Here is a 24,288-nt window from a genome sequence, read left to right as displayed (position 1 = left end):
TATATCCAGCCGCCTCTTGAATATATTAAAAGTTTTAGCATCAACTACTCCTGTGGTAATGAATACGCAATTAAAATTCATAACACTACATATTTATTATAATCTTACCCTAACAGGGTACTCCATTTTTCATTTATAAAATACAGTTGACTTCTACATGTGTTTGAAACATGATGCATACGTTCATGTTCAGGATGATGGACCTGTTGGGCCAAATGACCTACCTGTATCTGTGCTGGAAATACTATGTCCTCCCACAAGTCCTGAAAGACGTGCTGTTAGGTAATTTGGACATTCTGAATTCTCCCTCTGTGCACCCAACCAGGCGCCGGAATGTGGCAACTAGGGGCTTTTCACAGCAACTTCATTGCAGTGTTAATGTAAGCCCACTTGTGGCAATAAAGATTATTAAATTAACATTATGCATGAGTGGGCCTATCAACCTTGCATTGCCTGAATATAGGAACTGGAGGATGCTATTGTGTCCCCTGAGCCTATTCCACCATTCAATTAGATCATGGTCGATCTGTATCTCAACTCCATTTACTCACCTTGGTTCCATATACTTTGATACTCTTGACTCAACAAACCCTATCTGTCTCAGTTTTGAAATTCTCAGTTGACATCTGGGCTTTTTTTTGGGAGGACGGGTGGTGGTGGCGGGGGGGGGGGGTGCGAATTCAATCCTAAATTTACACAAATCTTTCGATGAAAAAAATGCCTCCTGACGTCATCACTGAACGGTTTGTTCTGGAATCCCAGCACTGCTTCACTCTATTTACCCTATCAACACCGTTAATCATCTTGAACACAAATGATCTGACTACATAAATTCTTACATTGCACCAAAATCAAAGTGCACCCAGTAAATTCATTACAAATCGTTGATATGTCAATGTTCAATAACCAGGAGATTAAACCAGGTCCCGTCACAATGCAGTGTTAACATTGTACATTAGTAACATGCTCACAAGTAAAATGCATGTTGGCAGGTGCATCAGGTCATACCTTGATAATGATGCTGCCTCCACATGAAGATGCTGCTCCAGTGAGAAAGGTCGTCAGACACTATGGGCAGACGGTTCCGCCAAGTCTTCACCACAGTTTTCATGTCATGTAAACTTGTATTTCTCCCCAAATTGGCAGGCTGCAAGCCAGCATTTATTTGAGCAGCTTCCTGCAGTTCAATAATTTGCTGAGCCGCCTATAATTTGAACAAAGATTTCATCAACATTAAATTGTAATGAACAGATAGATGCACCAGTCCCGTCCGAATGGCAACTGTAAGCAGAAGTGGACCAGGTAATGGTGGTGTGACAGCGTTCATCATGCCCAACCCAATACGTCAGAGACACATACAACAAATGGTAACAGCTGACCTCATCATTAAACATGCTTATGTGTCAACAGCATACAAAACAGAAGGTGATGGCATTTGGCACCCACAAATGTTCCACTTAATTAAACCTGTAAAATATGCAACATGGTGGAGCTCCTGGAGACTTCTGATCTGGTCCTTTGTAAACTAGCAAGATGGCATTCTTGCGACCTCCTGAAGGAGTCCTTGGTATACAAAATGTGATGCCTATATCTACTATATAATGTTTACAAGGGGTTAAATCAGATCAACGCGATAATAAGAGTATTAGCCACACATTTTCAGCGTTTCCCACTGCTTACAGTCAATGTAAAGGATACATGACAATAGCCAGTGCAAACCCACAACTTTACAATCTGTCCATAATTAGGGCAATTATGGTATGCTGTGCCCAATACCCTTACCAATCCCAGCCCAGACCAAATAAAGCTGCTCGACTATCAAGAGATGCATCATGTTCCTACTATTCCACATCAATACAAGAATCACCATGCCATAAAAAGAAAGTTTTCTTTTATATGCCAGATATGAGCATTTGCAATACAGTCGTAGGAAGGCAAGTAAATAACAGCAAGTGATAAATCTATCAAGTTAATGATGAGGTAGATTATGTTGCTGTTCTAGCTTTCTTCAGATAATCATACCTATGCTCTAATCTGTCAGACTAGTTGCCGCTTTCTAATTTTAAGATACTACTCCTAAACAAGGTACATTAATATGCTTTTAATTCCTGGTTCATCTGGAAACATTAAGTCCGATTTCCGATAGGAACAAATGTTTTCTGACACATTCAGGGACTTGCAAGTCGGACACATTGCTGTAAACTCCCAGAGGTAGGTGTTGCTGATGTGGCATTCTCACCTGAAGCAATGGTGTATGGACATGCGACACAATGTGTGGGAGTCTCCGCCATTCCCGGATTGCGAGACTGCTGGCCATCTCCACCAGACGCTCAATGAAGTTCAGCTGCTGTTCCTCCGGGTGGCAAATTGCCAAGTAACCTCGGTACATGTTAACCTTCCAAGCCATCTCCTTTGGGCAACTCAGCTCCACCTAAATAGCATTTAAACATATTGCTCAGAGTTTGGCACAACATTTGCTTCTCTTGGTTGATCTGAAAGAGCACGGGGCATGATTCAGGAACACAGATCCTGATGTAAACTGAAATCTTGATTGGGAGGAGAAAGCTTTGTTGTACATCATTCATAGCCTCATGTTGTCAAAGAAAGTCACAGCCCTTTAAGTTGCTTTTGTGTTATCACACAAGTCCCCCAGACCTCAGGAGCACACCTCACTTATCTATTTGTGGTAACCACTAAGTGCACTGTATACTGTACTCTCTCAAGACCCATCAAAATTAGGAAGAAACTTGGTAGGCGGGAAAGGTCAATAAACATGGGGCACAGGTTTAAGATAATTGCCAAAAGGGTATAAGAATTTTTTTTAAATGGTGAGCTTTAATGCACTACCTGAAAGGATGGTGGAAGCAGATTTAATTGTAACTTTCAAAACCGAACTGGAAATATACGTCAAAGAAGAAAAAAATTGATGGCCACGGGGAAGGAGGGACTAATTGAACAATTATTTCTAGAGTTGACACTGGCACAGTGGGCTGAAGGGCCTCCTTCTGTGTTGACAACAGATAACAATAATTAACTGAACAAAGGGAAAAGATTGAAATAATGCCCCCGCAAATAGTTAATATGGAGCGGTCAGTCCTACAAGACAATTCTTCAAATGCTCCTTCACCAAGCGTACTAAAATATAACAGATTAAAATCAGATACCATGGGGGTTAAGGCCTTTTTATGCATGAGAAAGGTTTAAATTACATAACTGGAGAGGTTGAAATGCATGGGAGCAGAGATTCGCAAAGGGCTAAATTTAGAACCCAAAGGAGGAAGCTACAGCATTCTCAGGAGCATTAGACTTCCAGGCTCCAGGCACACAATACATAATGTAAGCAATGACAAATGGGCAGATGTGTATGCACAGATGTAATACCTTGAAAGTAAAATTATTCGACGGAAATATTTTAGTGTTGCAGTTTTCACAAATGGTCCCATTACTCCCTAGATTGACATTTACTGTAGTTCGTAATGTGCTCGGCTGCCTCAATACAACAGGATACAAAAGGGGTGAGAAGTTATACTCCAGTCATAAAAAGCACTGGTGAGATTGCCTCGAGTGCTATGTTCACTTCTGGGCACTGCACCTGAGGAAGGATATGACCTTGGAGAGGGTGCAGTGAAGATTAACCGGAATGACACAGGAACTGAAAAGGTTAAATTATGCGGACAAGTTGCATTTACTAGTTTTGTATTCCATGGAGTATAGAAGATTAAGGGGTGATTTAATTGCAGCATTTATGATGATTAAACGATTTGATACGGAGGACAGAAATGATTTCCTCTGGTGAGAGTCCATAACAAGGGGGCATAGCCTTAAGATTAGAGCCAGGTTGTTCACCGGCGATGTCAGAAACTAATTCTTCACAGATGGTAGTGGAAAATTGTTTGCAGTCAAAGGAGAATACATGCAGGATATAAAACCAGAATTGCAATCTTCCGATTGAGCGGAGTTATTCACAGAACAGAGGTTTTGGGGCACAAATGGTCCGCAGATATGTAAAAAAGCTTTTTGGCATGGTTTGGGGAAAAACAAATAATGGAAACTTTTACTGCAGCAGTACAAGCTCTCCTTAAAACAAAATACCACCGCTCCAAAATGTGACTTTGTGTATAGCGTGCTGCTGCGGACAAGTCAGACGCCCTGGGAAAGAACAGCGGCTCCCTTTCAAGAAAGACCATCTTCAGGATGATTTTAGCAACACACAGTTAACACGCGTCAGTTCTGACCAATTGCAATAAAACAAGCCAGCTGTCATGGGCAAGGACTAAAAACGTAAGCCCCTGAGAACTAGTGCATGCGATGCCGAAGAGGATGAACAAACAGCAGCCATTGAAGGTTTTTGTGGGGGGAAAGTAATTCTTACTTTTTCTCTGAACTTTTTAAGTCATTAAAAATAACAAAAGAAAATACATATTTGCAGAAGCCTGTGACCGCTGTTAATAATATTGTGGACTTTTGCTGTTTACTATCTCATTAATAATAGCAGTACGCTCTGTGCCATATGCTCTTTGTTAAACATCATTGATGCACAGTGCAAAGGCTGTGGGAAACAGCAATACAAACTGGCCTCATCAGCAATGTTTACATCCCATGAATAAATAAATTGAAAAAGAATTGATCAGATGCTGCCCCACTTCTTAAAAAAATGCTTTAAAAATGTTTCCTTCCAGGGACTGTGCTATTTTCTCAGATGCTGGCATCTTGTCATAAGCGACAAATTAGTAACAAGCAGATGCTCATGCAATTATTCAGCAGCTGATCCATAAACACAACAAAGCAAAACTAAATGTAATCAATTGTCGGATGAGAAACAGGGCGTCTGGGAACAGAATTCTCCTTTAGGACTGTACATTTCCACGTTTGAGGAGAGAAAAACAACCTGACAGTGTAACATTTGACTATTCAGCAGTTCAGAGAGATTGCCGAATGTAGAATATCTGCGTTCACTGCTAAGAAATGGAGGACAGTGAGAAGTCTTACAACACCAGGTTAAAGTCCAACAGGTTTGTTTCGATGTCACTAGCTTTCGGAGCGCTGCTCCTTCCTAAGGTGAATGAAGAGGTATGTTCCAGAAACATATATATAGACACATTCAAAGATGCCAGACAATGCTTGGAATGCTCGCATCTCCACATCAAGAAATGGAGGAAAATGGGCTCAATGCTGCGGTTGCTATCATGGCCAGTTTTTCCAATCGGAACCAAACTGATCACCAGGGTGCAGTCGGCCTGGAGTCAGAGTCTTTCTTCACACGGTTCAGACATTTGACTAGTCGCCCTACAAGCACGCTCTGTCAGACAATTTTATTATTTTAAAACTCAGCTTAGTGCCCACCACATGCAAAATCGCACTGCCACATACGAGAATCATAATATAAGAAACATTTAGATGAACATATGAAACGGGATTGGGATAGGTGCTTGATGGACGGCGCAGACAAGATGGGCCGAAGGGCCTCTTTCTGTGCTGTAAAACTCTATGACATGGAAGAAAGTAGAGAATTGCACGCACGCACATACTGTGCCTCTGTTAGCCCGACCTAAAGCATGCACTCTGTAGGAACGCACAGCTTTTAAATCCTGAAAATCTACAAGCAGGTTGACAGAAACAATCGGCCTCTTAAAGACAGGCCGAGGTCAGGGAGCAGCGCCACCTTTTCAGGTGGAGAAGGTTCACAATAGTTACAAATGGAAAATGTAGAATATTGAGAAACAATATAAAAAGGACTCGCACACGGAATCAGTGCCAATAATCGGATACGGAATTCAAAATTTCACAGGCTATTATATAATTCCCACCAAAATACCAACGCGTTATTTAATACAAAAATAAAGTGGTGTCTAATCCCAAAATGCAATTCATCATTATATAAAGAAGCACATGTTCGGGACGGAAAGTGGAGCTGAGTCCACAAAAGATCAGCCATGATCTCATTGAATGGTGGAGCAGGCTCGAGGGGCCAGATGGCCTACTCCTGCTCCTAGTTCTTATGTTCTATGATCTATCCAGTGTGCAACTCACTATCTGCTATGGTGGTACCGTCGCTGACGGCAAAGCGGGGGGCATAATTAACCTAGATATTCTAATGAGCAAGATATAGCAATGGAGGGTAAAATGGAAAGAATGTGAAACACATATGATTTTTAAGAATATAATCTAGTGCATTTACCTCAAGAATTGCTCACCTGCACCAGTGCTTCTTTCATTGCAGCCCAGTTAGACACTCTCCAAGCACATTCTAAAACTAGGTAGGGATTAACATGGCCCTTGGACTGCCCGTACTCCGTCAGTGCCTCCCACTGGTTCAGTTCTTTCGAGCAGCTGTTGATTATGGAACAGAATAAAATTAATAAGCAGTTTTATCATTATTGATATGGCTCCATTAATGTGCACCCATTGAACATCTTTTCCATCTCATCTTGCTGTAATTTCTGAACTACGAATGGAAATATTTGGTGCACATTGAAATGTTTGTGCCATTCCACATAACTAAACATAAAATGTGTAGATTTATTACTTTCCCCTTTCAAAGAGAAGTTGCTGGTGCAGCAGATCCCACTTCTTGGAAGAAAGTAATTCTCCATTTAGGAGCTGTCCAGTGACTTAGGAACATAGTGCAAAGTGCGGGTAGTGAATGGAACTCGTCTCCTACCATAGAGTGACATTCCAGGACGTACAGTCTGCCATTCCCCACTCTCCCTGCACCAGAAACTACATCAGCTCTTCTAAAGCTCTGATCCAGACTGTACATTTAGAGGATGTACAGAACGTCACAGCACAATCCCCAAAACACTCGTAAGCATCAGCAGCCCTGGCTGCCAATTTGCTGAGGTCTCATCCCACTCCTGACAGTGATAACTGTGGGCAGCACGGTGGCACATTGGTTAGCACTGCTGCCACACAGCAGCAGGTATCTGGGTTCAATTCCGGCCTTGGGTGACTGTCTGTGCTGGGTTTGCACGTTCTCCCCGTGTGTGCGTGGGTTTCCTCCAGGTACTCCAGTTTCCTCCCACACTCCAAAGATGTGCAGGTTAAGTGGATTGGCCATGCTAAATTGTTCCTTAGTTCCCCCCCCCCAAAAAAAACAAATTAGGTGGGGTTATGGGGATGGGGTGGAGCATGGGCCATGGTGGGGCGCTCCTTCGGAGGGCCAGTGCAGACTCGACGGGCCGAATGGACTCCTTTCTGCACTGTAAGGATTTTATGATTTATGAATTCTGATGACCTGCTGCTGAGAATTACCACGGAAAGGGGAAAGTGTGCGAATTACTTTGTGTGCGTGATTGGATTCACACTGGCGTAGTGTTTTTCCTTGAAGCATTCGCCCAATTGAAAACAAGACAAAAAAATGCAATGACGACTGCGAATCCCAATCTGCCGGTTGACGGCTTAAAGTACAGGTCAGTTACTGGTGTCAACTGTAGGCTGCAACACAAGGGTCTAGATTCTTGCTTAAAACCCCAGCACCCATCGCACACGAACCAGCCTTGCTAACAACCGTCACTTCACTGTTTTCGATAGAGTAGATTTTATTAACAGAACTTCAGCAAATCAAAAAAATGCACACGAGAAACCGAGAATTCAGGATTCCTGTGCTGCTACTTATGTTAATGTAACAACTTGCATTTAAGCGGTGCCTTTCGCAATGTAAAAAGACCCCAATTTGCTGGACCTACACCATTTCACTGGATGCTAAAGCTGCGCCATGTATCAACTACTGTTTAGGCGCCTCAAACAATGGGACCCACTAGCTCCAATAATGGCAGCAAGGAATTATCCTCAAGCCTTGGGAGAACCTCACAGTCAAAGAATCTTGCAGCACGAGGAGGCCATTTGGCCCCTCATTCATGTTGCGATGAGCTGCCCAAATTAGTCCCACATCCCAGCATTTTCTCATAACCTCGCAAATTTTCAATCTCCAACCTCTGCAGAACTGAGTGAGGCTGTGTGGTAGTATGCATGAGGGATCATGTGGGACTGTGAAGCCGTGATGTCATTGGCTGACAGATCCCAGGTCCTGGTTGGCTGTTGACCTCTAGCTCCGCCCTGAAGGCGGAGTATAAGAACCAGGAGTTCTCCCCCGCAGGCCAGTCTGTTACTGAACTGCGGGGAACAAGTCACGCTTAATAAAGCTTCATCGACTTCATCTCTATTCGTCTCTCGTGAGTCTTTGTGCGCTACAATTTATTAAGCGTGCTTAAAAGGATTATGGAGCTCAGGATCATCCCGGAATGCCTGAGGATCAGCCCCCACGCAGTGAACTCAGCAGCAGTTTTTAAAACACTGGCAGACTTGTTTCGAAGCATACCTCCGAACGGCCCCCGGCCGGGTCACAGAAGACCAGAAACTACAGGTCCTGCACTCGAGGGTAAGCCCGGAAATTTTCCCTCTCATCGAAGACGCAGAGGATTTCCAGACGGCGTTCGCAGCACTAAAGAGCATCTATGTTCGCCCAGTGAATCAGATCTACGCACGCTACCAACTCGCAATGAGACGGCAAAGTCCCGGAGAATCGCTAGACGAATTCTACGCCGTGCTGCTAATTTTGGGACGGGCCTGCAGCTGCCCGCCGGTAAACGCGATTGAACACACGGACATGTTAATTCGCGTTGCTTTTGTGGCAGGTATGAACTCTCCCCAAATCCGCCAAAGACTTTTAGAAAAAGAGTCGCTAGGACTCTGAGGCACGGGCCCTTGCAGCCTCCCTAGATGTGGCCGTGCGAAACGCCCGCGCGTACGGCCCCGACCGCGCGGCAGCCCGTTGGGCTCCGTGGACCCCCGTCGCGACAAACCCCCCCCCCCCCCCACACCCCACAGGCTTGCGCGGTTCAGACGCCAAGTCGTCCCGGGGGGGCCCGCTGCTATTTCTGCGGCCAGGCGAAACACCCCCGGCAGCGCTGCCCGGCCCGCGCAGCGATTTGCAAGAGCTGCGGGAAAAAGGGCCATTTCGCGGCTGTGTGCCGGTCCCGGGAGGTCGCCGCTGTCCCAGGAGAGGAAGGAGTCCTGCGCGTTTCAAACGCTCCCCAACCCCCCCAGCGCCCCATGTGCGACCCGCAGGCGCTGCCATTTTGGGTCCCGGCCACCACGAGGGGAGGAGGGGCGCTGCCATCTTGGGACACCCCAGCCCTGTGCGACGCATGGGGGTGGCCATTTTGTCCACCCCCGCCGCCATCTTGTGACCCCCCAGCCATGTGCGATGCATGGGGGCGGCCATTTTGTTCACCCCCGCCGCCATCTTGGACGGCAACAATGGACCCCAGCATCGACTGCTCAACGGGGTTCGAGGAAGACGCTGAAGCACTACGACCACGTCTGGCCTCAATGACGCTGGACCAAGCACGGCCCCGGACGCTCCAGACGACGACAACAACGGTGCTGATCAACGGGCTCGAGACACCATGCCTGGTCGACTCCGGGAGCACAGAAAGCTTCATCCACCCAGACACGGTAAGACGCTGTTTTTTGACCATCCGTCCCAGTGTGCAAAAGATTTCCCTAGCTGCAGGATCCCACACCGTACAGATCAAAGGCTTCTGCATAGTGACCCTAACGGTGCAAGGGAGGGAGTTTAAAAACTACAGGCTCTACGTCCTTCCCCAACTCTGCGCGCCCACATTACTGGGATTAGACTTCCAGTGCAACCTGCAGAGCCTAACTTTCAAATTCGGCGGCCCAATACCCCCACTCACTATCTGCGGCCTCGCAACCCTCAAGGTTGAGCCCCCATACTTGTTTGCAAACCTCACCCCGGACTGCAAACCCGTCGCCACTAGGAGCAGACGGTACAGCGCCCAGGACCGGACATTCATTCAGTCCGAAGTCCAGCGGCTACTGAAGGAAGGCATAATCCAGGCCAGCAATAGTCCCTGGAGAGCACAGGTGGTAGTAGTAAAGACACAGCTAGATGCGTACCCTCTCCCCCGCATATCCGACATGGTCAATCGGATTGCCCAATATAAGGTCTTCTCCACCGTGGACCTCAAGTCCGCCTACCATCAGCTCCCCATCCGCCCAAGTGACCGCAAGTACACAGCCTTCGAGGCAGACGGGCAATTATACCACTTCCTAAGGGTCCCATTTGGTGTCACAAACGGGGTCTCGGTCTTCCAACGAGAGATGGACCGAATGGTTGATCAACACAGGTTGCAGGCCACGTTCCCGTATCTCGACAATGTAACCATCTGCGGCCACGACCAGCAGGACCACGACGCCAACCTCCAAAAATTCCTCCAGACCGCAAACGCCTTGAACCTCACATACAACGAAGACAAGTGCGCCCCCTCATGGAATTTCCCCTCCCTCACTGCTCAAAAGCCCTAAAACGCTGCCTGGGGTTCTTTTCATATTACGCCCAGTGGGTCCCCCAGTACGCAGACAAGGCCCGCCCCCTAATACAGACCACGACCTTCCCTCTGTCGACAGAGGCTTGCCAGGTCTTCAGCCGCATCAAAGCGGATATCGCAAAGGCCACGATGCGCGCCATCGACGAGTCCCTCCCCTTCCAGGTCGAGAGCGACGCCTCCGATGTAGCTCTAGCGGCCACCCTTAACCAAGCGGGCAGACCAGTGGCCTTTTTCTCCCGAACCCTCCACGCCTCAGAAATCCGCCACTCCTCAGTGGAAAAGGAAGCCCAAGCCATAGTGGAAGCTGTGCGACATTGGAGGCATTACCTGGCCGGCAGGAGATTCACTCTCCTCACTGACCAACGGTCAGTAGCTTTCATGTTCGATAATGCACAGCGGGGCAAAATTAAAAATGACAAGATCTTAAGGTGGAGGATCGAACTCTCCACCTTCAACTATGAGATCTTGTACCGTCCCGGAAAGCTGAACGAGCCGTCCGATGCCCTATCCCGTGGCACATGTGCCAACGCACAAATTAACCGTCTCCAAACCCTCCACGAGGACCTCTGCCACCCGGGGGTCACTCGGTTCTACCATTTTATAAAGTCCCGCAACCTCCCCTACTCCGTGGAGGAGGTCCATACAGTCACAAGGAACTGCCACATCTGCGCAGAGTGCAAACCGCACTTTTTCAGGCCGGATGGTGCGCACCTGATCAAGGCCTCCCGTCCCTTTGAACGCCTCAGTCTGGATTTCAAAGGGCCCCTCCCCTCCACCGACCGCAACGCATACTTCCTGAACGTGGTGGACGAGTACTCCCGTTTCCCCTTCGCCATCCCCTGCTCTGACATGACAGCGGCCACAGTCATTAAAGCCCTTAACACCATATTCACACTGTTCGGTTGCCCCGCATACGTCCATAGCGACAGGGGGTCCTCCTTCATGAGTGACGAGCTGCGCCAGTTCCTGCTCAGCAAGGGGATAGCCTCGAGCAGGACGACCAGCTACAACCCCCGGGGGAACGGGCAAGTAGAGGGAGAACGGCACGGTCTGGAAGACCGTCCTACTGGCCCTACGGTCCAGGGATCTCCCAGTTTCACGGTGGCAGGAGGTCCTCCTGGACGCCCTCCACTCCATCCGGTCGCTACAGTGTACCACTACTAACCAAACGCCTCATGAGCGCCTCCTTGTCTTCCCCAGGAAGTCCTCCTCTGGAACGTCGCTGCCGACCTGGCTGGCGGCCCCAGGACCCATCTTGCTCCGGAAACATGTGCGGGCGCACAAGTCGGACCCGTTGGTCGAGAGGGTTCACCTCCTCCACGCGAACCCGCAGTACGCCTACGTGGAGTACCCCGACGGCCGACAGGACACGGTCTCCCTCCCTGCGAGATCTGGCGCCCGCCGGCAACACGCACCCCCCCCCCCCCCCCCCCGACACCAATCACCCCCTCCCTGCCACCGGCGCACCCCGCGACAGCCCCCTTCCCGGGAGGATCGGTCCTCCTCCCAGGTCCGACCAGAAGTGAAGCTGAAGCAGAAACCGTAAAGCTCCCGGAGGCGACAACACTGGAACAAGCACCACCACCACCAGGGCTGAGGCGATCGACAAGGACGACCAGACCACCCGACCGACTTGTGGCATCGGTGTAACACTAGAATGTTGTGGACTTTAACGAGAATTTTTTTCTTTTCCCCTTTTTCCCTCTTACGAATACTGTAAATAGTTCAAAACGAAAAAAAAAACCCTGTACATACTGTGATGACATGCAAAAGTTTTTCCTCCCAGGACCAGCCTTATAAACCTCTACCACCATGTGAAGCACCACCCCGCCGGGTTCATTTTTAACAAGGGAATGTGGTAGTATGCATTAGGGGTCATGTGGGACTGTGAAGCCGTGATGTCATTGGCTGACAGATCCCGGGTCCTGGTTGGCTGTTGACCTCTAGCTCCGCCCTGAAGGCGGAGTATAAGAACCAGGAGTTCTCCCCCGCAGGCCAGTCTGTTACTGAACTGCGGGGAACAAGTCACGCTTAATAAAGCTCATCGACTTCATCTCTATTCGTCTCTCGTGAGTCTTTGTGCGCTACAGGCTGCACCTCTGGTATTATCCTGGTCAACCCACACTGTACCCTTGCCAAGAATATGACAGAATACTCCAGCTGAGGTCCAAGTAGGGATTTGTGAAGGTTTAGCATGACATCAGAGCTGCATGGTGAAAATACATCACTGTAACTAATACATGTCCGGAGAGAGCACCCTTGAGCCAAGGGACAAGCGGAGCATATGTTTTAGGGCATGTGAAGCAATTTGAATTAGCCACTGCCGCTGTTTAAAAACTTCAAGCCAGCTTGGGAATTGCTGAAGTACCTACCAATTCCAGTGGTCCTCCCACAGCTGATACTCTGGAAATATGCCAGGCGATGCATTATTTCTTTCATTCTCTTTTCTGGCTTTATCCATGGCTTTCTCATAGGTCTCTTGCGCCTTCACGGAAACACATATTTGGTTACAAGGACCATGATCTCAAACAACGTTAAAATTGCAGCAAAACAATTGGCATGGCATTGCTTGACTTGATTTGCAAGTTATTCTTCTCCACTGTAGGTATTACCCAGAATTTTGCAGACCAGAAACAGGCCATTCGGCCCAACTAGTCAATGCTGATGTTTATGCTCCATGTGAGTTTCGTCCCACCCAGGCCATCTCACGGTCAACGCATCTTTGTTTCTTTCTTCCCCACCTACTTACCTAGCTCCTACCCCTTTTCTGCTAAAACATATAGAGCATCAAATGTGAAGGCCTATTTACCACAATCAGTTCCGCTCATGCTCATACAGTTCTAAAAATAAGGCTCGAGGGGCTGAATGGCCTACTCCTGCTCCAAAGGTGCGCAGGTTAGGCGGATTGGCCATGATCAACGTGTGGGGTGACGGGGTAGGGCGGAGTGGGCCGAGGTAGAGTGCTCTTTTGGACTCGATGGGCCAAATGGCCTTCTCCGGCACTATAGTGATTCTAATTACCTACAACGTTCAACTTAAAAATCGCAAATTCCCCTCCGATCAGGGGAATTTCCTCTTGCACTCTGCTGCTGGACTGAACCCCCCGTATCCACGTTCCAATATTTATTTTTAAAAGTAATCACCCTCTCCCATGTCCCATAGATATCACGCTCACCATTTTCCTGAATGGCCAGGTGTGACCTTCGAGCTGGGAGGTGTGAAATAAATTTTAAAACATGTAAAATCACCTGCCAGTGTACGGTGAACCCAGCACAGGCCAGCGTGATGAAGCTATTGCCTTGCAGGCCAGCTTCTACAAAATAGACATGAAAATCACTTATGTCCAAGCGTGTCTTATGGAAATACAGGTTAAAGATTCCCAATGGTGACCCTTGGTGAACACAAGACATATCCACAGACGGTCATATTTACACGATTGTTTTTCCTTATGAATAATCCCCCAAACCAAGATTGCAATCCAAATCAGAATATCTGAACAAAGTAATTAACGTGCACTGAGGAGGAGTTTAGGAAGCATTCACTGTGAAGTAAAATCAGACATCTAAACTGAAGTGTTTGGGGCGGCAGGGTGGCGCAGTGGTTAGCAGTGCTGCCTCACGGCGCCAAGGACCCGCGGGTCACTGTCCGTGTGGAGTTTGCACATTCTCCCCGTGTCTGCGTGGGTCTCACCCCCACAGCACAAAGATGGGCAGGGTTGGCCACGCTAAATTGCCCCTTAATTGGGAAAAAGAAGAACTGGATACTCTAAATTTAAGTAAAATAAACTCAAGTGTTTGATGCAGAATGAACCCCAAGACTTTTGAGAGTGTACAACAGACGTACCTGCTCAAAGAAACCATGTTGCTCGTAGGCTATTGCTGTTGCAGTCTCAGGAAACTTGCATCGTTTTTGCCAAAGGCCAGCCCACATATCCTCCTCTTGCAGTAGTGAGTACAATTCAGCCAGTGAATCCAAAATTTCCTACAAAGGTGATTAAAGCAGTTTTGTGTAATAAGTTCATATGTATTTACTTACATCCACACACAAATTGAGTTGGTCATGTGTAAAATGCTAACACTGACACGATACATTTTTAGAACCCCTGAATAATACAGCAGAGGAGGCCATTCAGCCCATTGCACCTGTGCCGGTTCTTTGAAAGAACTGTCCAATTCACCTCACCCCCTTGCTCTTTTCTCTGCACGCGTTTCCTTTTCAAGTAATTATCCATCCCCCTTTTTGGAAGTTGCTACTGGGCCCATTTCCACCACCCTTTCGGAGAGTGCGCTACAGGTCACAATAACTTGCTGTGTTAAAACCCGCTCATCTCATTTGTCAATGATTTGAATTCTCTGTCCTCTAGTCACTGCACCACCGACCAGTGGCAAGTTTCTCCTTATTTACTCCATCAAAATGCCTCACGATTTGGAACATCTCGTTCAAATCTCCCCTTAAACTGCTCTGCGCTAAGGAAAACAATCCCAGTTTCTGTAGTCTTTCCTGCCTGCTACTATTATGGTAATTTTTTTTATTTGACTCATGACCTGGCAGAAGCAAAGTGCTGTGACACAGAACATTTGCAATTACCAGAACTGGCAGGTGAATTTGAAACCATGTCATTTTGCCCCTGGGCAATTTAATCACTACGCGCTGTCCACAATTCCATCTCTTTATCACCTGATCGGGTAACTTTCAACATGCTGACCATATTTAATAGGCGGCGGCTTAAGAAGCAGCACTCGGTGCACGGAGTTCCTCAATGTTGGAATCACGTTTTTCTTATTAGCTGCTATCCACTTCCCCCACGGCTGTTCAAATGTCATATACTGGAGACCAGGGCAAAAAAACCAACAACTGAACCGAAAGAGAACTTCGGAAAGATGACAATGAGGTCAGGAGATAAAGAAGTTCAGAATTAAACCAGGCAACAGACGTGAATGGCAAAAAGGGGGGATGGGGGGCCTTTTGGTCATTACTGTTGAGTCAGTAATGAAGACAACAGGATTGGCACAGAGAAAATGATTGGGCATAATGGAGTTAAATGTACCAGGACACAGAATTCACCCCCCCCCCCCCCCCCCGCTCCAGATCACCATAAAAGTTCCGTAATACTGTGTATGCTTTACAAAATAAAACACAACTGACAGTCTTCGTCCAAGCATCAAATAAAGTGCACTTGAGACATGCAACAAACAACAGGAGGTGGAAACATGGAACAAGAGATCGCCCTGCTTTTAGCCAAGAATATTCCTGGAAGAGGTACAGGGAATCCTTCCATTTCCATAGCTGCAATTAAATTCACTTACATTTTCTTTAAAACAAAAAAAAAAAAAATAATCGCTAATTTCTTCTCCAGTAAGTGAGAAGCTATAGAACAAATATCTGTTCTTTGCCCTCAATTACAGTCCAGATACAGCACTAATTAAATGAAGGAGGATTTCATCCCGCCAGTCTGCGTTAGTTTGGTGCCAAAGGGTCAGTAGGTCATTCATACACAGCAAACCACCAAATCGAGTGCAGCTCTTGACGCGTGGCCTGGCTGACAGGGATCAAGCCAATCTGCAGGTTGAATTCTTAATAAAGTATATTGCTCGTTCACCCATCACCCCTGTATTCAACCTCCTGTGTCCCCTTGCTGCCACCCACATTCACTTCAAAGATCCCATTTTAGGCCAGCACAGACAGGATGGGCCAAAGGTTCGCTTTCCTGATGCTTTCCTGCTCGTAGAACTCAGATGTCTGACGCGGTTTAATCTGAAGGCTCCAGCCCTTTTCAAAGGCCTGGTGCTCCAGCATCAGTGTGCACCAATGTTCTATCCTCAAGTCAAAAACACACTGCTCTTTACATAGTAGCTGGAGAGAGAGAGAGACTGGTAATGTTATAACCCTCCAAGAGGCCCAGGGCTCTGTAGGTAGTGACAATAGTAAGGAGGATAAATCTAAACCTTTCTACAGTCATCGCTACGGAGTGGTCGCTTGCCTGTGACCTTGCAGGTAGTTTCACCTTTCAGCCTTAACCCAGTGACCTTTACATACATCTCAGAATGTCTGACTCTGCTGTATTTTGTGTCCTTCTTCTCATGACAGGTAAACTTCAGATCTCAAGCCCATTCAACCAGAATCTGACAAATCCTTCATGTTCAGACTTTCTCTCTGCATTAGCAAGCCAAGAGAAAGATAAATATTTCCCCCCCCCCCCCCCCCCTCATCCCTATTTTGAAAGCACAGACGTTACCCCGGCTGAAAGGCTGGCCCTAACAGGCAGACACGTCTCTGTACCTGTAACACACATTTAGGACTGCATACATCCATCCAACTCTGGCCTCTGGCACGTGCCCAGTTGTATTCACTCCACCAGTGGCGGCGGTACCATTTCCCAGGCCACCAGCAGCAATCAAACTCCTAGTTGCAACAAATGGAATCACTTACTTGGGGAGGTGGGGTGATGCTTTCCTGCTCGTAGAACTCAGATGTCTGACGCGGTTTAATCTGAAGGCTCAAGCCCTTTTCAAAGGCCTGGTGCTCCAGCATCAGTGTGGACCGAAACCAGAGGTTGTGCGTCTTGCCCAGATACTTCAGAACACAGGGTCTGATGGAAATATGAGGGACGCACTGGGACATGGCCTCGACGAAACAGTTGAGAGCACTTGGCTGGCAGTCACGCTGCACCTGATGGCTTCCACTGCAGAGGAAAGGACTTATCTCTCCTGCCAGAGCCTGTGAAACAAGAACAGAACAGCGGCTAGGAAGAAAGGATCTCTGACAAAGTTCACATCTCAAAAACAGAAAGGTTAGAAATAAAATATCATATGCATTCCAGCAAGTGCTAACCCAGTAGTTAAGAGCTTGGATTAAAAACAATGCTTAAGTTTTACATTATTCGCTGTGAGTAGATGCAGTCAAATTTCAGTTGAAACATAGTATTCTCCTGGTATGGCATTGATGGCGAGGGGCCTTCAGCTTGCTTTGCTCAGGGGCCAGGAATCAACCATGTTAATGAATGAAGGTAAGCGGAGAGGTGGGAGGAGGTTTGTGTGGAACAGAAAACACTGGCAGAGGCCAGATGGGCTGAATGGCCTCTCTCTGTGCTGTAAATTGTATGTAACGTGGGGCTGTAATCACATGTTGGCCAAGCCAGGAGTGGGTGGCGGCTCGTCTTCCCCGAAGGGCATCAGCAAACCTGTTAGTGCTTTCGAACATTGCTCATGATCATTTTTCGAATTTGTTGAATTGAGTTCCACAACAATCATGGTGGAGACTCCGGGTTGCCCATCCAGTGCTACAATCGTGATACTATCATGCCCAGCCAGGCCGTGAGATGACCCCTCGCCACTGCTCGCCACACATGGTGAGAGAACGGTGAAAACACTTTCAACACCTCCAAGGCTCAGCAATTTAATGTTGAGAACGACTTTCCTGCATGTGTCCCTCCAACAAACTCCCTCAGTCCGTAAACACCGCGGTAGGCGCGGCTTCAAATACAGCACTGAACTTTTAAAAAGGTTTCGCAGCCGCATTCTATATAAACCCCTTTTCAAGTCCAACATCAGAGAGGACGAGGAAGTGAAGCTTCAGTTCCGGAGAAATGACCCTCAGAATCAATAATGTGCGACTTTGCAAGTGTTGCCAGCACTTCACTGACTGCTGTGGGGAATGGTGATAAAACACCTTCCAGGCTCACAGCTTTGGTTGCAACAATTCTTTGGAATATCGTTTTCACTTATTTGAAGTGCCATTATGCATCACAGCTGGTTTAAAATAAGGTTTTGTGTCAGGCCTCCTTTGGAAAAATAACTTGTATTTCAAACTGGATATAGGTCGCATCTTCAGTTAATGGACACTGCCAGATAGTACAAAGAAACCAATAGAGAGGGACTGCTCAGCCCAACCAGTCCACATTTTATCTCCATATGAACGGTAGTCCTAATCACATGCGCCTGTCCTGATCCAAATTTCCTTTATTCCCCTTTCTGTCTAATCCTCTACACAACGTGGTCTTCAATGCCACTGCGGTCCCTGCATCAACCACTAATTCCATTGACGTATTCCACAGCCGTACATATATGTAAAGAAAAACGTTCCTGGTCTCCATTTGATATCTCTTAAATTTAATCTTAGGTCTATATTCCCTTGTTCTAGACCCCTCAAATGACTGGAAAGAGTTGAATTTGGAAAGAGCTGAAATTGATTTGGTCTACATCGGCCATGGCTCAGCGGGTACTGCTCTCATCCCCAGGTTCGTCAGCACACAACTCAGATTGTCACTCCAGTACAATCCTAAGGGGGTGCTGCACACTTTAAGATATTGTCTTTCAGGTGAGGCATTAGAGGCCTTGTCTGGCCTCTCAGGGAGACGCAAATGATCCTATTGCGCTACTTGGACAAACAGGGGAGGTTAGGTGGGGTTACGGGGATTGGGCCTAGGTAGGGTGCTCCTTTGGCGTGTCAGTGCAGAGTCAATGGGCCAAATGGCCTCCTTCTGTACTGTAGAGATTATATGATTCTTCCCAATATCCTTGTATATCTGGGACTTTTCTGTGCAGGTGTAAAGATATTGCCCCCTAAAAATAAAGAAATTTTATGAAGCTGATGACGATAAAACAATTAAATAGAACAGATTCAGGACCGAGCGTTTATGCCCGAGCACTCACATGCTGTTGTCTATCAGATAGTATCTTCCAGAGTCTGGGAAAGAGCTGGATCCAGGTTTTCTCAGCCAGCGCTGTGCTAATGTGACACAGCTGAACATATGCACTCAGCAGTGCCCCAGTCTATAAAAGGAGAAAGAAAGTTCAGAATACAATGGAAAATAAAAGCTACCCCCACCCACAGTCATTGTCTTTTCTGGCTAAAAAGCAACAACATACTGAATAATTCTTAAACAGGATCTCCATTAAAGGATCTTCTCAATTAAATTGCTGCTCTAACTTCTCCGCAAAGCTTTTTCTTGATTAAATGCTTTTAATTAAAATGCAAAACACACACACACAAAGAACAAGTGCGGTAAACCAGGCACATAAATAAAATCTAAACTGTGATTTACCCATCAACCTTGGCCAGGTAAAATGACACAATAAGGACTATGTAACAGAGTGAGGCTGCTTTAGCAAAAGCGACCGATGCATCATTCATTACCATTAATAGCATTTATTTGCATAACCAGGCCATCTGCACCAATTTAATTAAGTGCTCCTCTCAAATATCGCTATGCATGCTGGCATATTTAAACAACATCACACTTTACCTTTCCAACACAAGGCGGGTTGGTAACTGATCCCCTTTTTAATAATCGTAGAATCTTGCAGCACAGGAGGAGGCCATTCTGCCTGATCTTTAAAGGAGCCATTTAATTAGTCCCAATCCAACCCACGCTTTCCCCAGGGCCCTGCAAATTTCTCCCTTTCATGTGTTCTTCCAATTCCCTTTTGAAAGTTACTACTGAAATAGTTTTCACCACCCTTTCGGTTATTTAAGATTGATTCCAAGAGCTCCGAAGCAGAGATGTGTCAAAGCGGAGAACCATAAGGATTTGGGGAATTTGATAAATAGTAGACCGCAGATTCAGAAAGATGAATTACTTGTTTTCTCAACATGAGCTTTAGGCATCTCTCCTGGTAGTTTACTCAAATCACTTACTCCGCGTGCTTAAAAGGGCAAGAGTGTACGAAATTGCAAATCAAACATTTAATAACAAGGCTGAACATAATAAACTTAAATTAAACAGCTGAGTACACGATGTACGAATTAAATTTCATTATCCCCTTACACTCACCTTGACTTCTCGGAGTGAGTCCAGAAACTTATCATGCCTGTTTGTCAGCATGTGCAACTGGTTCCCAGCATCTTTCTCAGACTGTTCCTTGGTTTTCGGGGTACTGCTCTGGTCTCCTGGTGCTAGCTCAATATCAATCTCCACGTCCTGAGCACAAGTTATTAAAGATCATATATAAAACATTCATTCTCATTGCATCGACAGAGGGGCAAAAACAACTTCTAATTACTGCGGAACCTTTACTTCCAGAGGAATGGACAGCACTGCTGTGGAGTAAAACATTTTCAGAGAAGTCAAATGAGTGTCAGATCTACAATGGTAGGACAGGGTTTGTGTGTGTGTGTGTGTGTGTGTGTGTGTGTGTGTGTGAGAGAGAGAGTGTGTGTGTGAGAGAGAGAGTGATGGGTGGGGGGGCTCCTGCAAATCCCCAATTTCCGTTTGCCACCACTTCCATCAGAATTATGGGCCCTAAGCTTTGGAATTCTGTCCCTTCACTTCTCCATTAAGATCTTCCCAAAAATCTTACTCTTTAAGGACTGGTTTAGCACAGTGGGCTAAACACCTGGCTTGTAGTGCAGAACAAGACCAGCAGCGCGTTCCCGTACCAGCCTACCCAAACAGGCGCCGGAATGTGGCGACTAGGGACTTTTCACAGTAACTTCATTGAAGCCTATTTGTGACAATAAACAATTATTATTATTGTCCAAGCTTTTGGTCACCTCTCCTGACATCACCTTAAGTGGGCCAGTGTGGAATTTTGCCCAATAATATACCTACGGAGCGTCTTGGGATTATATCCTACGTTGAATTAAGTTCTTGCCATTTTTGGTAGGCATTCAGGCAACCTATTCACGTAATCTAGCAGTCCACCAACACTCCGGAACGCAATTCAAAACCTTGAGGCAGCAAATGTGCTGGGTTTCCACATGTGGGCCGGACAACATTCATTGCCAAGGTGAGTAATTTCTTAGGTTTAAGTACAAGCTATCTGTTAATAACGGAATGTAGTCCAGCTGGTCTCTGGGTGAACTTCACACCTGTGAAACAAGTCAAAGCATTGACTGGACTAATCACATAAATGAGGAGAGTGCTGCATGTTATGCACCCAGCATGGAAATATGGGAAAACGGTATTGCTCCGCAAGTGTTACTCCAGCATGTGGAAAACAAATGAGGAATAGAAACTGTCCAAACTTTGTGCCACAGGCACAGATCAAATTAAGCGCATTACATTTTGTAACAATCTCTCTTCCAAGTCTGAATCTGGAGCTGTATTTGGATTCCTGTGTGCAAACGTGTTAGTTTGCAGAAACATGCAGTGCAACGGCATTTAAAACATAATTGAATACCTTGTTGGATTTTGTTAATTTGCCAAATAAAAGAGGAAGGATAGGGATGCACACTATTCTATAGGATGCAATTGCATCTCAATGGGCAATTCTCCCTCTGCGGTAACCTTTCCCATGCTGACCTTTCAAGGCTTCAAGAACTACTTTGATTTCACAATCTCAAGGTGATGTTAGTTCTCTACCAAAAGCAAAGTCTTCCCTGTGACTTCTCAGTCAGGTGGGCTTCGAGGTCAGCATTCGCTGAGAAAACATGAAGAACAGAACTGAGCCTGAAGGGAAATCCGACTTTTCTCACAATTACCAAGAATCCTTTCTAAGGTACACCCAAATTTGATGTGCCTCGTCAGGCCAGGCTCCTAATTTGATTTTCATCCCGCTTTGTCTTATTTGACGAGCAACTGGTCTGCTTGTGTCAACCTCCATCTACATCATCCTCTTGCGAGCAAGATCAGAACTGGGGGTCAAAATATAATGTAGTCACTAATAGACCCAACATGGAATTCAGGAGACGTTTCTTCGATCTGTTGAGTGCACAACTCGCAGCGCAATTGATTGAGGCAAATAGTATATGTGCACTTATAGGGTAGCTAGACAAGCTCACGAGGGAGAAAGTAAGTAGAAGGATATTCTGATAGGAAGGGATGAAGAGGGGTGGCAGGAAGTGTGTGTGTGGAGGAATAACCAGTTGGGACAAATGGTCTGATCCTGCACTGTAAATAAAACATAACTTTCTTCCCGGCAGTAACGAGCACAGAAAATTACGTCGTGTTGTTAACTCGCATTTAGTTGTTTACCAAAATTTGTTGGCCCGCGGAGGTCAACACAATAAAAATTATACATGAAAAAGCAAATCACCTCCTCCTTGCTCTCACTGTTCTCCCGCTCCCTGGGCTCTTGTTTCACATGCGTTACCATGGCAAAGGCTGCACGGTCATGGCTATCAGCCAGATTAATAACGTTGGTGATGGATGGCAGCATGGCACCTTGGCAGTTGGTGCCAATGGTTGTATTTTTTTCACACACCGCAAGCAGCAGCTGGGGAAAGGGGAATTTTAAAAAAACAGAAGTGCAATAATCAAAAACGATGGGGCGTGCAGGGCTCAGCGAGATAATAAATATTTTAGGCCGACACCACATCATTACTACTTCTTCCACAGAAAAGACACACATTTTAAAATTATAAACATACTGTCGACATCAATGGTGGAACTCACTTAGTGGAGTTAATGAGCCCAACAGTGTAAAGAGTGCCTGAATAACACACTCAGCTGAAATGACTGGATCCCAGGGTTAAAGACCGCATGTAGTGATATTAATTCATCTCCCCAAGAACAGGATTCACTAATTCCGTCATGTTAACTGGGCAAAGATAAATAGAAACAAACCATTTAATCGTACTTCTGTGGGCAAGAACCTCAACAGACTTTGATTATTCTAACTGAAACCATTTGTCCTAAAGTCCAGTGGGTATGTGCATTCCCAGCAGAACTGACCCATAGAGAGCATGTCGGTAACCTGTGATGGTCAAATACATTGTTGGCACTTACTGCGCCGACTCACAAAAAATACCCAATTGGGCCACTATCAGGGAGCTGGCAGTGCCTGTGGAGTAATACTAGTGCCAATGTCTTCAGAATAGAAAGGAAGATAACTGGGGTGTGTTGGAAGCGGAGGAGGTAGAAGTGGAAATGTCTTCCATAAGGAAATTGACATTTTAGGGAAATTGACCTTTTAAATAAAAAGACCACGGTGCAGATTTTATTTTTGTCACAAGACTGGGGAGGGGGGTGGGGGGAAGATGTGTGATCTGTTAGAGGTCTTTAAGATTATGAAAGGATTTGATTAGGTAGACTTAAAGATGTTGTTTCCACTTGTGGGGGAAAAAAAAGTAGGGGCCAGGATTATAAAATGTTGATTAATAAATCCAATTGTGTATTCAGAAAAGTCTTCATCCAGAAAGTGATTGGAATGTGGAACTCGGTGCCATAAGGAATGGATGAGATGAATAGAAGTACAATTACTAAGAGGAAGCTAAAGAGACATTAGGTGAATAAAAGGGTATGCTGATGCAATTAGATCAGACCCCGGGAGCTTCTAATCTGACCCACGGCATTTGACAACACGCCAATGGACACATGCAACCAGAGTGTACATGCTCCTCGCGCCTGGCTGATCGACATCATGAGTTAAGAGTGTAAAATGCAGAACCAAAACAGAAAATACTGGACTGCAGGTCTGACAGCATCGATGGAGAGAGAAGGGAGCTAACATTTTGAATCTGTCAAAGAGTCATCCAGACTCGAAACGTCAGCTCCCTTCCCTCTTCGCAGATGCTGTCAGACCTGCTGTGATTGTCCAGTATTTTCTGTTTTTGCCTCAGATTCCAGCAGATCCTGGAGACCTCGAAAGGAAGTCCTTCTGGCTAAGTTGGAATTAGCCTCCGTTGGAGAATGAAGCCAATATAGTAAGCCAAAAGAGCTCACGTGAAGGGACAAGAAGTGCATATGTAAGATTACTTTTAAATAACTACCAGTTTTGATTTCCTTTATGGTTTTGCATGTATAAACACGGTCATTTCAAAAGTTCAAATTATATGGCACTTAGGATTTCATGACGCTTTATGAAAACCCAAGTCAATTCTTTATATAGTTTTGTTACCCTATTTCCTTCATTCCCTCAGTGAAGGGGCTGATTCTTCCTGATGTCTGGTGCCATGAGTGTGACAATCCTGGATTTGAACCTGGGGCATTCAGGTCTGTATGGGCATGTTAGAATAGTTAATCTTCCATTTGTGCCTACACCATGTCAATTCTCTG

At 46.1% G+C, this 24,288-nt stretch overlaps 1 protein-coding gene across 2 annotated transcripts in view; it reads right to left on the bottom strand.

Moving 5' to 3' along the window:
* The window catches only part of trrap (transformation/transcription domain-associated protein), a 241,921-nt gene that overhangs the window by 64,619 nt on the left and 153,014 nt on the right, over positions 1-24,288 (bottom strand). For both annotated transcript variants that reach the window (XM_072481554.1, XM_072481555.1), the window contains exons 50-58: positions 22,328-22,507; positions 20,125-20,271; positions 19,004-19,123; positions 16,782-17,069; positions 14,196-14,333; positions 12,725-12,837; positions 6,195-6,330; positions 2,240-2,431; positions 1,009-1,204 (exon numbers count right to left, since the gene is read on the bottom strand). In XM_072481554.1, the coding sequence (XP_072337655.1) occupies positions 1,009-1,204; positions 2,240-2,431; positions 6,195-6,330; positions 12,725-12,837; positions 14,196-14,333; positions 16,782-17,069; positions 19,004-19,123; positions 20,125-20,271; positions 22,328-22,507 (1,510 nt within the window). The remainder of the gene's footprint in view (positions 1-1,008; positions 1,205-2,239; positions 2,432-6,194; positions 6,331-12,724; positions 12,838-14,195; positions 14,334-16,781; positions 17,070-19,003; positions 19,124-20,124; positions 20,272-22,327; positions 22,508-24,288) is intronic.

This window comes from Scyliorhinus torazame, chromosome 17, assembly GCF_047496885.1.
Source record: "Scyliorhinus torazame isolate Kashiwa2021f chromosome 17, sScyTor2.1, whole genome shotgun sequence".
In the NCBI taxonomy this organism is placed as follows: domain Eukaryota; kingdom Metazoa; phylum Chordata; class Chondrichthyes; order Carcharhiniformes; family Scyliorhinidae; genus Scyliorhinus; species Scyliorhinus torazame.
Note: the sequence above shows the minus strand (reverse complement) of the source record. Positions and strands in the feature narration are given on the sequence as shown.